The sequence below is a fragment of the Rhinopithecus roxellana genome, chromosome 21 (assembly GCF_007565055.1).
Source record: "Rhinopithecus roxellana isolate Shanxi Qingling chromosome 21, ASM756505v1, whole genome shotgun sequence".
Classification (NCBI taxonomy): Eukaryota; Metazoa; Chordata; class Mammalia; order Primates; family Cercopithecidae; genus Rhinopithecus; species Rhinopithecus roxellana.
Genome location: NC_044569.1, coordinates 44,501,962 through 44,517,457, shown reverse-complemented (window position 1 = coordinate 44,517,457; position 15,496 = coordinate 44,501,962). Strand labels below are relative to the sequence as shown.

General features: G+C 35.7%; 1 protein-coding gene across 1 annotated transcript in view; it reads left to right on the top strand.

Moving 5' to 3' along the window:
• The window catches only part of DCC (DCC netrin 1 receptor), a 1,242,672-nt gene that overhangs the window by 890,198 nt on the left and 336,978 nt on the right, over window positions 1–15,496 (top strand). Inside the window, exons 10-11 of the mRNA XM_030926166.1 lie at window positions 12,195–12,343; window positions 14,768–14,906. Coding sequence (XP_030782026.1) covers window positions 12,195–12,343; window positions 14,768–14,906 — 288 coding nt within the window. The remainder of the gene's footprint in view (window positions 1–12,194; window positions 12,344–14,767; window positions 14,907–15,496) is intronic.

Here is a 15,496-nt window from a genome sequence, read left to right as displayed (position 1 = left end):
CCCTCACCCACACAACTCCACCCACACACATGCCCAGTTTAATCTATTCCAATGTTTCCTTTATCAGTGAACAACACCAGAAGCACCTAGCTATGAAAATCTGTATTGCAGGAGTCATTCCTGTTGCTTCCATCATCTTCACTCTCTTACCTCCAATCCAAGTCCTGTTGATTTTACCTTCCCTATAGCTCTTAAATCCCTACCCTTCTCTTCATCTCCATGGCCAGCCGTTATTCTAATTCAAGCTGTTTTCTTCTCTCTTCTGGACTATGGAATGTTCTACCAACTGGTATGGCAACACTCATCTCTGCCCCCCTTCAATTCACTCTGTGTACAGCAGACAGAGTGAAAAATGCTTAAAATGGCAATTTCTTTCTGATTTTTAGAATAAAAGATTCATATCCTCCCAAGGCTTTTAAGGCCTGGCATGGACCTGTCCCCAAGAATTTTTCTCACCTCATTTGGACTCCTCTCCTCCCTGCACCTTGGGGTCCTGCCATATGAAGACTGTGAGTTCTATGGAAGTGTTCACTCTTTTCCCCTCAAATCCCCGCAGTGCCCGGAACACTGTAAAAGTAGTTAACAGTCATTGAGCATTTCCTTTGTTCCAAATATAATTCATAAATTATTTATTATTCATCTTCATAACATTACTTATATGGTAAGCACTGCTTGTTTTTTTTAAATAAGAAAATTTAAACACAAAGACATTAAATAGCTTGATCCTAGTCACATAGCTTGAATGAGTCTTCTGGATTTGAACCCTAAATCTCTGATTCTGGAGGATATATCCTTTACTGCTGGTCTCTGTTACCCAAGACGTAATAGATGGGATTTGCTGGCATCTTGTGCATCAAAACATCCCGGAACTCTGACTTCTGTGAAACCTGCATGTTAGAATAGAGTGCTACATTTCTTCTTTAATTTATATTCCCTCCCAAAAGAGCCAGTTTACTCAAGGCAGTTCCTTATCTTTTAAAGCCTTGAAATAGGTAAACAATAAATTGATTCCCCAAAGAGATGGTATCTTTTAAGGTGGGATCTTTTTTTCATTATGTAGAAAAATGTGCTCACTTGACTGTCTGAAAAAAAGATTACTGCTTCCTTTTCCTGTAATAAATGACAGCAGGGCTCTTTTATAAAAGCAATCTATACGTGTCATTTATTACTCTGTTAAAACTACAAACATCAGATATTGATTGTTCCCTTACTGACCATAATACAAGCCAACTTTGAGAAAGGTCGCTGGGATTAGTCACATTATTATCATGGGAAATACTCTGAGTTGCGCATAAGCTGAAGACACCTGCCTCTGTGATGCATATCTGTTTACAGAGAACTGAGATTTTTGCGTGTAGAAATACAGTCTTGAGATATATACAAGTCTCAAGTCAATGTGAAGTAAGGAAGAAGCCAGCAAATGTCCTTTCTGAAGGTTTCTGCTTGGGAGTCTTCTAAAGAATTAAACATCAATTTATAGTCTGTAGACTATAGAACAACAAATGAAACTCAAGGTGAATTATTTATGAGGAGGTTGAAAGGCTCCATTTATATTGGTGATATCACATCTGGATCATCTTGGCTTTTCTATCAGGGACTCTCTTGGCCAGATTTGGTGTTTTTGGTTTTGTTTTTTGTTTTTTATTATTTTTTTTAGATGGAGTCTTGCTTTGTTGCCCAGGCTGGAGTATGCAATGGCACAATCTCGGCTCACTGCAACCTCCGCCTCCTGGGCTCAAGCAATTATCCTTCCTCAGCCTCCCAAGTGGCTGGGATTACAGGCACGTGCCACCACGTCAAGCTAATTTTTGTATTTTTAGTAGAGATGGGTTTTCACCATGTTGCCCAGGCTGGTTTTGAACTCCTGACTTCAGATGATCCACTCACCTCGGCCTTCCAAAGTGCTAGGATTACAGGTTTGAGCCACTGCGCCCAGCCCAGGTTTGGTTTTTAAGCATAATCTTGGTCAGAATTCAGGCCACATCCTTTTAGGCATCCATGGAATGCTGTTTTCCATCTCCCCTTTGCATACATCATCTCTTCATGTTCTTCTAACAATACTGACAGTTAAGAAGAGTAAATACTTCTTCCTCCAATTGTCTAATGAGGTAGCCAATATTTGGAAAAACTTCAGGGTCTTGATTTCAGGTAACAATATTAGCTACCATATTATACTGAACACTTGCTTTTTCATATAATCTCATATAATCCTTATGCTAGCTCTGTGATACAGAAACAATGAATACCTGAGAAAATAATGCTCTGAGTATTTAATACTTGGCCCAAGGATACACTAATATTAAGTAGGACAAGGGGTTTTTTGACTCAGGAATCAAAACTAAGATGTTTCAATCCTACCTGAAGCATTTTTTAAAAGCACTAGTTATCTAAGAGATAGTTTCTGACTTTTCTATGTGATTTTGTCAAAAGTCCTTGACAATTCATTTGAAAATTAGAGTTCTGTGAATACTTGTTCCTAAACTGAATTTTCTGAGACGAGCATCTTGAGAAAAATGGATGATTTTTTTTAACTTTCTTTGAATCTCATGAAAGAGACTACATTTTTCTAACATTGGCAAAACATGATTTGATTTGTTGATGGTGGTTATTAGGAAAACAACTTAATGGTAATTCCATGCTTTGGGGAAAAGGTGGTTTCCTCAATGCGAGATGACATGTGCGATCATTAATTTAGTTCATCTTGGAATTATTCTCATTGTTTTTACTTGAAAATCTCATCATCTGTAACCTTCCACAAGGTGTAGGCTAGTTTTTGTCTCCATTTCCCGACTTGTAAGTTCTGTTCTGGAAAGGCTCATGTCAAGGATGTTACCCATTCAACTCATTCATCCTGATGTGTCCTGTCTCACCAGATTCATCCTTCATTCATCCATCAATGCCATTCTTAATTGTTCTTCAAGAAATGTTCTTAACTAAGCCCCCCATTACCATCCCAGATTTCTATGTATCTCATCAATATATCTATTTCTGGAATTCCTATATGTTTCGATTGTCCCGAGAATGTTTAGCCTTGATTATATATGATCTATTGTTCATTTATAGTTGTTTTCTGTGCATTTTCTCCTTCCTAAGTTCCTTGAAAATTTATAATAAAAGTTCATAGTAAAAGAGTTCACAGTTCTAGAGAAAGCATTGTATGCTGAATGCATATAAATTATTATTAAACTTTAAAATCACCTGGTACTTTTATCTAAACATTTCAATCACAATGGGGAGTAATGAGACCCAGGCTACTGTGGAATTATTTTTAAGTCAGTATGGTTAGGTGTATATGACATCAAACTTTCAGTAATGTGTAAATGTAACATTTAATATGTAAACTTAAGCACATTTCGGTGAAACTTTAAGTTTTTATCTTCCGTTTGATGTGTGCAGGTAGTTTTTCTAGATGATAAAAAGTTGTATTTGACATTACTTAGAAATCTGCACTTGAAACAATTTGAGGCTTCCACCATGCAGTCCAGAATCTACCTTGTTCACGACACTTTGCATTACTAGGCATTGCTTATGTTTGCCGAAGTAAAATTCAAAATGCTCTACATTAAAAACATACTCTACATACTTCACAAGGTTATTACTACTTGGTTGTTTTAGTGAAAATTCTGAGCTGTCTTCCTGAAAGACCTTGTCTGGAGGTCAATTTCTGTAATCCTTTTATTATCAAACTGTTTCCAGTTCTAGGTTGAATTACAAGAAATCTCCTTGGAAGATTATTTTCTTCACAGGGAGTCATTAAAATATTTTCTATTAAGTTGTCAAAAATATTCATTAATATCTCAGCATATACATATGTGTGCACAAAGGTAATATATAAATTATATCCAGCATCTATATCACACATTATATATGTGTGTGTTTATCCATATCTGCGTCTGTTCTATATATATTTATACACACGTATATAATGGCACAGTTTAGCATATTGTGTGTTAGCAGATAGAAAGTATTAAAACTAGAGGTAAAATGAACAGGTAATAACTGCTTCCTCCAACTAAATGTTGCAGACTCCTGTGGTTTTGTTATAGAAATCTACCCTATTGTTTGTGCTTCTTCCTAGCCAAATTACTGTCGTATCTCCTAACTGTGTACAGTTCAGTCAAAAAGAGGTTTCATTATGTTAATAATTACATTGCCTGCAGGCTTTTTGATGTTGCATTCCCCATACAGAATAGAAACAGATTTCATAGAAATATCGTTAAAGCTGTTAACTACAGGAGAAAAAAAAATCAAAGAGGCAATCACAGCATACACTTTATTATCAATAACTGTAAGTAGTTTCAGAAATGGCTTGCATTTGAAACACATTCATTGAGGGGATCATCAGCAATGGAAGCTGCTGCTTAAAGGAAGGGAGTTTGTGGTCTAAATCCATTTGGATCACTACAGATAATTACTTAGATCCCTTGCTATTCATTTTTAAATATAGGCTCAAGAATCATTTTTAAATTAGCAAACTAATAAAGGGATAGACTCAACCTCAGAATTCTGACCTGAATTGAGGCTATGTGAATTATAGGTCATTATTTGAATGACAACACGTGACAGTTTTTCTTCAAATCCACTTTTAGTTTTTTTTTTTTTTTTTTTTTTTTTTTTTTTTTTTTTTTTTTTTTTTTTAACGGTGCTGTTAAATTGATGATTTAGGAACAGTAGAACTCATTGTACTACACAGTCATTTAAAAAAGACTTTAAATATTCAAATGTTCAACTACATATTCCCTGACACTAACATTTATCTTCATTTTGGACTTCCAGCTGAGAAACATAAGTATAATGGCTCGGAGACATCAGCCTCGTTCAGTATTATGAAGATAGTGGCATGCCTTGATCCTTCTAAAGCTTTTTCTTTGAAAACCTCATATTCAGATTCTTTTTTGAAAGGGATTAATTAAGCTCCCAAGGTTTTTAAAGAAACATATTTGATAAATCATAATGTAGGTTTTAGTCTGATTATTGCAAATATAAAATTTCTTTTAGTAAAGTGAAGACAGGAAGGCAGATGGTTAGATATCTGAATGAAAACAGAGCAAGAGAAGAAAAGATAAAAAGTGTACTAATTCATGTACTACTATGTGGCTTTTTGATAATCAGGAGCCCTAACATCCTATAAAACCTAAAATATTTGGTGAATTAAAGCAGATGAATTCAAATGTCTTTGAAATACCCATGATAGCCGGGTGCGGTGGCTCAAGCCTGTAATCCCAGCACTTTGGGAGGCCGAGACGGGCGGATCACGAGGTCAGGAGATGGAGACCATCCTGGCTAACACAGTGAAACCCCGTCTCTACTAAAAAATACCAAAAACTAGCCGGGTGAGGTGGCGGGCGCCTGTAGTCCCAGCTACTCGGGAGGCTGAGGCAGGAGAATGGCGTAAACTCAGGAGGCGGAGCTTGCAGTGAGCTGAGATCTGGCCACTGCACTCCAGCCTGGGCGACAGAGCGAGACTTCGTCTCAAAAAAAAAAAAAAAAAAAAAAAAAAAAGAAAAAGAAAAAAAGAAATACCCATGATTTGGAAAATGAAATAGAAGTCTATTTCACAAACACATTTTAGCTTTGAAACAGTAGCATTTGATTAAAAGTTGAAGATTGCTCTTTAAAGTGAAATTATGTTTTCCCATTATAAAGTAATTAACAATCACTACAAATGATTTGATTATAAAGAATCACTGATTTTCAGAACCAAAGGAAATCAGAGATAGCTAATCCATTGGGAGCTACCATTTGGGGGATAGAAATGGTAGAAGCTAAGATAGAATGATAGAAGCTGAGAACCCTACTCCTCAAAAAATATACATATTACAATTTTTAATGTGCGCGATAATTTCAGGGGTTTGTTCATGGACTCTTTGATGCTAATGACAGATTTCTATCATAGGTAGAGTACGGACAAAAAACCATACATCCTGTCATTTATAATTAATCAATTGTAAATCATTAAACTGAGCAGCTCGCTCGCTCGCTCTTGCTCTCTCTCTCTCTCTCTCTCTCTCTCACACACACACACACACACATTCTGTCTTCAATATGATTATATGTAATCAATCATGCTTTATTAAAGATTCGGCTAACTTTTATATGTCACTTATTGGGGTTAATATCCAATAAGATCTCATTATAAAGTGCTCTGTTATACTACAAATTTATATATATAGTCAAAAATTACTGTTCCCAGTACAAATAGCGACATGTAATACATCTCATTTACTCCAACGTAAGTACTTAATTTGTTCTGAAATACAGGTGTTATAATGAATTTCCACTGTAATGAAATACTGAAATTTAAAAAAGGTAGTCGGATAGGCTGACATTGATTGATGAGTTACTTGCATAGATTATGCATCTATTCTGAAATCTTTCCATTCTTTGAAGAAATAGGTAACTTGAATGGAGATGGGGAGAAATTAGATGCAGTTTGCCACAAAATTATTGTCCAACTGAGGGGATCAGTGAGGAATATTAAAGACATCTTCGAATGATGAGCAGTTAAGCCCATTAAGTTCCTTGACTGACATATTAAAATGTAATGAAATGGAAGACTGAAGCTATTAGCGGTATTGATTTCACATCTAATTCCCATTGTGAAACTTTTTTTTTCTTTTTCTTTTTTCTTTTTTTTTTTTTTTTTTTTTTTGAGATGGAGTCTAGCTTTGTCACGCAGGCTGGAGTGCAGTGGCACAATCTTGCCTCAATACAGTCTCCACCTTCGGGGTTCAAGGGATCAGGGATCAAGGGATTCTCCTGCCTTTGCCTCCTGAGTAGCTGGGATTACAGGTGCCCACCACCATGCCTGGCTAATTTTTGTATTTTTAGTAAAGATAGGGTATTATATTGTTGGCCATGCTGGTCTCAAACTCCTGGCCTCAAATGATCCTCCTGCCTGGGCCTCCCAAAGTCTGGGATTACAGGCATAAGGCACTGCATGCAACCTCATTGTTGAACATTTTTGAGTCTCCCTTTATTTCATTTTCTCTTGCAGCTCATGTGCATATAATGCATCACATATGTAAAAGTATATAAGTTATACTAAAATATACTTTATGGATATGGATCTGAATAAATGTATAAGTATATATATGTACATGCATACCTATACATATCTCCATAATTAACATAAATAATATATTCTTCATCTATATAAAGCCATATATATATATATATCAAAGGGAAAATATTAGGGAAATAATGAATTTTAATTTTTGGCATTTTTGTGAAGACGAGTAAGCATTTAGTAGCTTAAGTGAAACAAAGAGCCTTGACACTAGCCAGGAATGCAGTAAATAAGAGTATCTAACAGGTAAGCACTACTTTGGTCTATTTCAGAGGGCTGATATTTTATATGAAATATATGTATATTTTGGTATTCATATTTTTTCAAATCATACAATTATGAAATTTTTATTTTAACAGAATATTTTGAAAATCAGATCACAAAATAAATTTTAAAACAAAAAAGTTGAAGTAGGAAATAATTTAGTACCAAAGGGCAGTCGTTTCTCAGGGAATAAAAAGGCAATTAGAAACTTTACACCAACAAATAGAATGTTCTCATTTGGCTGGCAATTGATAAAAATGCATCCAGTTGTTGTGAATACTTAAACTAAATGATCCAGAAGAGTGCAGTTGATGCACAGGGTATTGGGATTGGCACTACCAGTGTAAACTGAGTCCAAATTACGATACTTACTGCCTGATGTTTCCCCACCGATAATAATTAAGCTATGTAGATATAAAGGAATTATCAGATGGGGAAAGTGCCCACAGGCTCACAAGCGCACCAAACACATAGCACATGTACTGATTTTAGTTCATACCAGAAGTATGAGGAAAACACTCTTTTGTGATCCCTTTTAGTAACAGTGATGAATCAACAAAATCAAATGGGTTAGACTACATAATGTGTTTTAGGCCTGTGATTTATGGTAACATTTGTAGCTGTATATAAAATCATTCATTTGACTGATGTTTAGTGAGTGCTTTCTGTGTAGCAACATTGTGCATATCCTTGTGGAAAAGACAGTCTTGCAATTATTTGGACAACTCAATGGAATGTGTACTGACCATTCTCCTGGGGCAAAGAGCCAGGATGCTGAGCAGCCCTCGCTAGGCTTAGGAGAGGAGTATGGCCTCATGTTTGTTCTTATGGGGATACTGCTTTGAGCTGCAGATATCCCTGTAGTCTGTTTTCCCCCACAATGCCTGATGGAAGTGTCTGTATGGTTGTCATATCTGATTCCCATAAGTTTCCAAGCCTCAGTGATTCTCAGAGTCATGGTCAGGTAAGGCTGTGCACGCCCTCCCACTCCAGACCATACACAGCCCCTACCTTGCTAGGCAGCTCTCTCAGCTTGCTCTTCCAGATTCTCATAGGTTTCACTCTGGATGAACAGTTAATTTGCAGCTTCTCTTCTGTGCCACACTTGGAACCTCAGAAAACTCTGAGTGACATGGGCACACCTCACACTCCTTCCTTCTCGGCAAATTTGCCACCTACTGTGCATGTGATGGATCAGATGAGGTGCATTTTCTTCTCTTTTGCCCCTTGAAACTTGGAGTCCATTTGAATTGTTTCCCATCACCTCTATTGGGAGAGATGGGCTCTAGTGGGAGAGATGAGCAGAAACTTCCCACACACTGCCTCCTTTTCCGTTCCCCCAGATACCCAGTCATCTCTCAGTCCTCCTGGAGTGGTTCTGTCTGGGAAACTAGGGCTGGGCTGTCACCTGCTTTGAATGTGTTACAACTCAAAGGAGAAGTGATGCCCTTGTAGTTGGGTCATTTTTAAATCCAAATCTCTGCTCCCAGATCGAGCCATGTTCACAACAAACAACACCCTTTCCATGTGGCCACAAGAGAGCAAGAAGGAACACATTCAATGAGTACTTTACGTATCAACTGGGCCACATGTTTATGCACTATGTGCACCACATAACAACTCTGGATCTCTCACATACAGCATATATCTTAACGGGTTATTCAGTCTCAATGCTCTCCCTCCTTTCTCTGCCTTCTATAGAGGAATAATAGGTTCAGAATCAGAAATGTCCCCTCTTGAGATATGTGCACTGTCTTTGTGAATATATCAGTAATAATACAAGCATAAAAATTATTTATGTTTTTCTTTAAAATACAGTACTGTGACAATCCACTTGAACAATATTAGTGGACATATTTTTGGTTTGCTTTGTTTCACCTTTTTCCCATTAAGAAAAATGTATACTTTGTTATAACACAATACTAAAGCAACACTGTACACTTTAAGACTCCTCCTTGTTCAACTTTGTCTCTTAAAGTCTCCTTTTTGAAACAGACAGCTTTTTCATAGAAAAAGTTTCTTCCTGGAAGAATATTGAAGTGGGGACACTAATAAAGTGTCTGCCAAGATACAATTCTCTAAGAGTTCTTTCTGTGAAAGAATGCATCAAAGAGGAATGAGGAGAGCAAGACAAAATCCCATAGAGATGGAGTGGAATGGGATGCATTACTTTGGAGTCATGAAATATATGTATTATCTGTATATATGCATATAAATGTTTGTGTAAGTATATGTGTGTGCATATGTATGCATGCAAGCATGTTTCTTAGCTCTGTTCACTAAAAAGACCAAGAAGCAAATGCACTCAAGTAACAACTTATACACCTAGAATTCAAATATTTGTCTTTATACCATTCCCCACTAAAAGAACCAGAAAACCTTGAAGGAATTCTTTTTCTAGAGCCAAGGCAAGATCAAGATAAGCCCGGAACATATTATGCCAAAAAGAAAAGAGGTACTCCAATAAATGATGGGGCGTGTCACAGGGACAGAGAAACACTATTAAAAGGAGCTTCCCTAGTTAAATCTGGGTAAATTTGAACACCAATATAATTAAGGACAGTGATGAATTATAGATTATAAAAAGGAATCAATGTGCCCATTGAAATAAAAGATTCACAGAAAGAGAAAAATGTGGACTTTTGCTTATAGTCTAATGCTAAGCGTCAACAAGCAAATGTAGAGAAAGTGCTGGAATAGAAAAAAAAATTATATTTTAACCACATGCTAGAAATTGACTCCATCAAGAACCATTAGTAGATGCTAAATCTATGGGAAATGTTGATAACAAGCATATTTATATGGTCCTAATGTTATCCCCCCATGGGTTGCTTATTAGTTGTAAGTGGTAGAGTAGAGGGCTGGGATGGGGTAGGGGACCTTCAAACTCTACTTGACCAGGTACTCAGTTTTGACATCATAAATGAGGGCAGAGAGAAAGCTTGTGCCTCTGGATGTGATGCCCTGAGAACACACATCATTTACATTTCATTTGTCTGAATGCACAACCTAAATCTAACATGAGACAAAGACACACTCAAAATGATGAACATTTTAATTTTAAAAAGGGGCTTGTTTCTTTAAAAGTATCAATTGCCTGAAAGTCAATGTATTTAGTACTGTTCCATCTCGCAGCAGCCTGAAAAGACATGGCAACAAAACCTGACCCTAAGCTGGATCCTGAATTGGTGAGGGGAGTGCTTTAATATTTAGATATTTTTTCAAATGAATGTATGAGCAGTGATACCATAAGGGACCTGGGTTCCATGGAACAAATCTTGAAAAATGATGCAGAGATATGCTGTTAGGTTCCACACTGATGTAAGAAGTATATCATCAGATACATGCCAGTCAGTTTTTCCTATGCTATTTTTGCTATGGAAGTTCAAACTCTCAGAACTGTATTACAGGCCCACAATGTATATCTGTCCAAAGCTAGGTGGTATCCAAGGTTGGGGAAAATACACAGACAACATTATTAAGTAAGGCTATAGTTAAACTCACAATGGTGATGTCATTTATTGATTTTAGGTAACCATAATGTGCCCGTTGCATTTACCATTTACAAGCCATATGCAGGTCCATATTCAGGAATATAAAATTATGACCGAATACAAAACTTGCAAAGAATCAAAATGGAAGCTTTTTCTTAACTCTTTCTGCATCTGAACCTAACCCATAGTCTTTAATAAGCCCATTTGGCATGAATATCATATGCTTTGCTACAAATATATAGTTACATTTGATTAACAATGTAATCAATTTGATGTGAGTATCATATGCTTTACTGCAAATATATAGTCACATTTGATTAACAAGGTGCTACTACAGACTCCATTAGGGAAAAACCAAAACAACACAAAACAAAAACCCTGCACAGATACCATGTTACTTCTCTAAAATCTAAAAGTTTCACAATCTTAAGGTACCTGGGCTGGGCATGGTGCCTCACACCTGTAATCCCAACACTTCATGATGCCAAGGCAAGAGGATCGCTTGCCAGGAGTTCAAGACTGTCCTGGGCAACATAGTAAGACCTGGTCTCTACGAAAAAATAAAAATAAAAAACTAACTGGTCATGGTGGTGAATGCTTGTAGTCCTGTCTACTCAGGAAGCTGAGAGAGGAGGATGACTTGACCCCAGGAGTTCAAGGTTGCAGTGAGATGTGATCATGCCACTGCACTCCAGCCTGGGAAACAGAGCGAGACTCTGTCTCTGCAATATAAATAAATAAATAAATAAATAAATAAATAAATAAGAAAAAAAAAAACAGTGTGGCCCTGTGCTAATTTCGTTAGCAGGCAAGTTAAATGTAATTCTAAAAGGTGGAATTGAAAATGAAATGCTAAAATTAATTTAATGAACCCAGAATCAGGCAAGATTTTAAAACTCTGACTTAAATAAAGACACTGTGGTAAATTATCCATAGCTGCACGACCTATTTTAAATATAAGTAGAATCAAAATGTACAAGTACTCCAAATGTACTTTCTCTTTTCCTTCTGCAGTTGTTAGCCATATGCAGGCAAAGACATAGTGGCATAGTGGCAAATTTTTCAGACTAAGAATTTTGATTCAGAATTCCACTCTTTTCTGCCATTATCTTAGTCACTTATATTCCTTTACCAGTTTATTTAAATGTAAAGCAAAATAGGCAATTTTGGTTAATGTAAACTCTCTTATGAATTTTAAAGTGAAGTGATTCCAAAGTTTCCAGAGTTTATAGTTTTATATTCTTATTCCATATTATTCTAAAATACATACTCCTAGAATTTTATTGAACTGTAAAAATGTAGTTTTCTTTGTTTTGAGAAAGAAAGCCCACTCATCCTAATCACTTTATTTATGTATTCGTATACAGTGCAAGTTCCAGGGCCAGTAGAAAATCTGCAAGCTGTATCTACCTCACCTACCTCAATTCTTATTACCTGGGAACCCCCTGCCTATGCAAATGGTCCAGTCCAAGGTTACAGATTGTTCTGCACTGAGGTGTCCACGGGAAAGGAACAGGTAGGTGAAGGAATGGACCACACTGCTTCCATCTGTTGGATGTTTCCATCCATTGGATAGCTCTAGGGCTGCAGAAATAGGAAAAGACCCACAAGCTCTTGATACAGCCCAGTGTTTAGCATGTTCATTGAAAAGCTGATTAGTTTTAAAGCTCTTGCTATTGGAAACTTTACACAATTTAATTAAATTCTGGTGATAAGAGGTAAATGGGCAATAAAGTGAAGTCAATAGAAAGGATGCCAATTTTTTGTTTGAGTATGCAGTGTCCTGGCCTGTGTGGGCAACCAGATTTGTATTAACTCACCTGGTCATGGAAGGCATTTGCATTTTTATTCCTTATACTAAGGGGTGATTGCCCTCATAGTCAAGGGCATTCGCCAAACTGCTTTTCTCATTCTAATACGTTTATATTATATCTAACTCCCTTCCATCATCAGGATGTGACCTATCATTTTTTATGGTTTTCAGAAGAATTTACTCTGAGAAGCCTAGTCTCCCCCTCCTCAGATTTTGTTCCTACACAATGGTTAGCATAGACACCTGAAAAGAAGCAAATTAGTTGTTCAGGTAAACCAAAAGTAAATAGATCTTTAGGGAGACACGTGAAACTGAAAAATTCTATTTTGTGATACATGCACACACATATGTTAAAAATAGAATTTCTGAGTTTCGTATATATGTACACCTATATAATATATATGTACACCTATATTATATATGTACACCTATATAATATATGTATACATATATAATATATAATATATGCATACCTATATAATACATATAATACATGTATACCCATGTAATACATACATTATACATGTATATACATATACAATACATATATTATGCATGTATGCATGTATATAATACATATACACGTATATCATATATGTATTATATACATACATGTATACCTATATAATACACATATTATACATGTATAATACATATACTACATATATACTATATAGTACATATATGTATACATATATGTATAATACATATATACTATATAGTACATATATTTATACATATAATACATATATACATATACATATGCATATATAACACATAAATATATATTGTATAATACATATAGAAATATATAAAATATATACACATATAATACATATATGTGTACATATATAATGCATATGTTTATATATAATGCATATATAATACATATGTGTATACATATAAGATGTATGTATGTATATATAATGCATATATCTATACAGATATAATACATATATAATACACATATAATGCATGTATATGTAATTATATATTATATATGCACTATATCTGTATACATATACATGTATTATAATACATATTTATGTATTATATAATACATTATGTTATGTATTATAATATGTATTATATTTATGTATTATAATACATGTATATGTGTACATGTATGTATAGCTATTGAGGTATTTACTTTCAGATTCTCAACTTCATGCAGGAAAATATATACAGACAAGTATATATTCAATAGTTCAATCAAAAATTGGCGTCAGGATATGAGAGTTCTTATTATTTGTTGTGAAGCTTGTCAAGCATAGAATGGTCTTCCTACTTCCACATAAACTGCATGACCAGAATTTTTATTTAAAAATAAGAAATATTTTATATTCAAAAATAACTCAAGCCCAGTCCCAAATTATATTATACGATAAGCATTACAAGAGCTCCTCCTATGTAATCATGGGTTGTATTTTTTTTTTCTTGCTCTCTTCAAGCTATTTTTAGCTCTTGTTTTTTCAGCTTTCTGTTTTATCTGCCTCTCTATATATTTTAGCTCTTCAACACATTTTGCCAATCAATTTAAATAAATTCAAAACCAGAATCATCCAAGATAGATGTGAGTGTGGAGATCTGATTCCTCAGTGACCTTCACCTCCAGTAGCTCACTCACTGCAGCCATGAGATGCTCAAATAATTTCAACCAATCTAACAGCATTTTGGGAAATAAAAATTGTGGCATAGTGTCTGACAGTTTCAAGTGCTGTTGGAATATTTCAGCAAGAGAAGTACAAAGTCTGTTATTTCTTGGTGAATTATTCCATTTTGGGTACAGGGGAAAATCTCTGTTCCCGTGACGTTATAAACTGCCTTCTGCCTGGGAGGGTTTAGGTGTGGGTAGAATAACCCAAACTGTTCAGTATATTGAGTAGTGTTAAACAAATTGGAACTTAATGACTGTAAAAATAGCATGTGCTGTTTTAACAAGGAGTCTACAGAGTAGTTGGTTTTTAGTGGTGGAGTCTGTGTCACAAGTTAGGTTTTATAGCTCATTAGTAGTCTGGAGTGTAGTTTGTAAGAGTCTAATGTCCAATTCACTGATTGCACAGAATGAGTGCCATTTCTACTTTAATGTGCTTCCTTGATAACAGTTTTGGTGTTTTATGTCTCCAGAATATAGAGGTTGATGGACTATCTTACAAACTGGAAGGCCTGAAAAAATTCACCGAATATAGTCTTCGATTCTTAGCTTATAATCGCTACGGTCCAGGAGTATCTACTGATGATATAACAGTGGTTACACTTTCTGATGGTAAGTTAAAAACAGTGAAACTCCTTTTACATATTTGCTAAAATAATGACATAATATTGCACATATATCATAGATACCATTTTCAAGGCTTTCTGACTAAAATTTTATGGACTATTACAGTTAAATATAAACTTTCTCTCAGGATATGTACTCCCAGCTGGGTGTGGTAGCTCACACATGGAATCCTAGCACTTTAAGAGACTGAGGCAGGAGGAAGAGTTGAGCCTAGGAGTTTGAGACCCACCTGAGCAACATAGTGAGACCCTATCTCTGTAAATACTTTTTTGTGGTTGTTGTTTTTTTAATGAACTGCATATAGTGGTATGCACCTGTGATCCCAGCTACTTGGGAGGCTCAGGCTGGAGGATCACGTAAGCCTGGGAGTTCAAGACTGCAGTATTAAAATTGAGCATGAAAAATGTGTGTGTTGCCTACTAAATGGAAGAATAGACACACACACACATTTGAGACAAGAAGTGCAGTGACACAATTGTGCTTCACTACCACCTTTATTCCTGGGCTCAGGGGCTTTTCTTTTCTTTTCCTGTTTTTTGGAAACAAAGTCTCACTCTGTCACCCAGATTGAAATG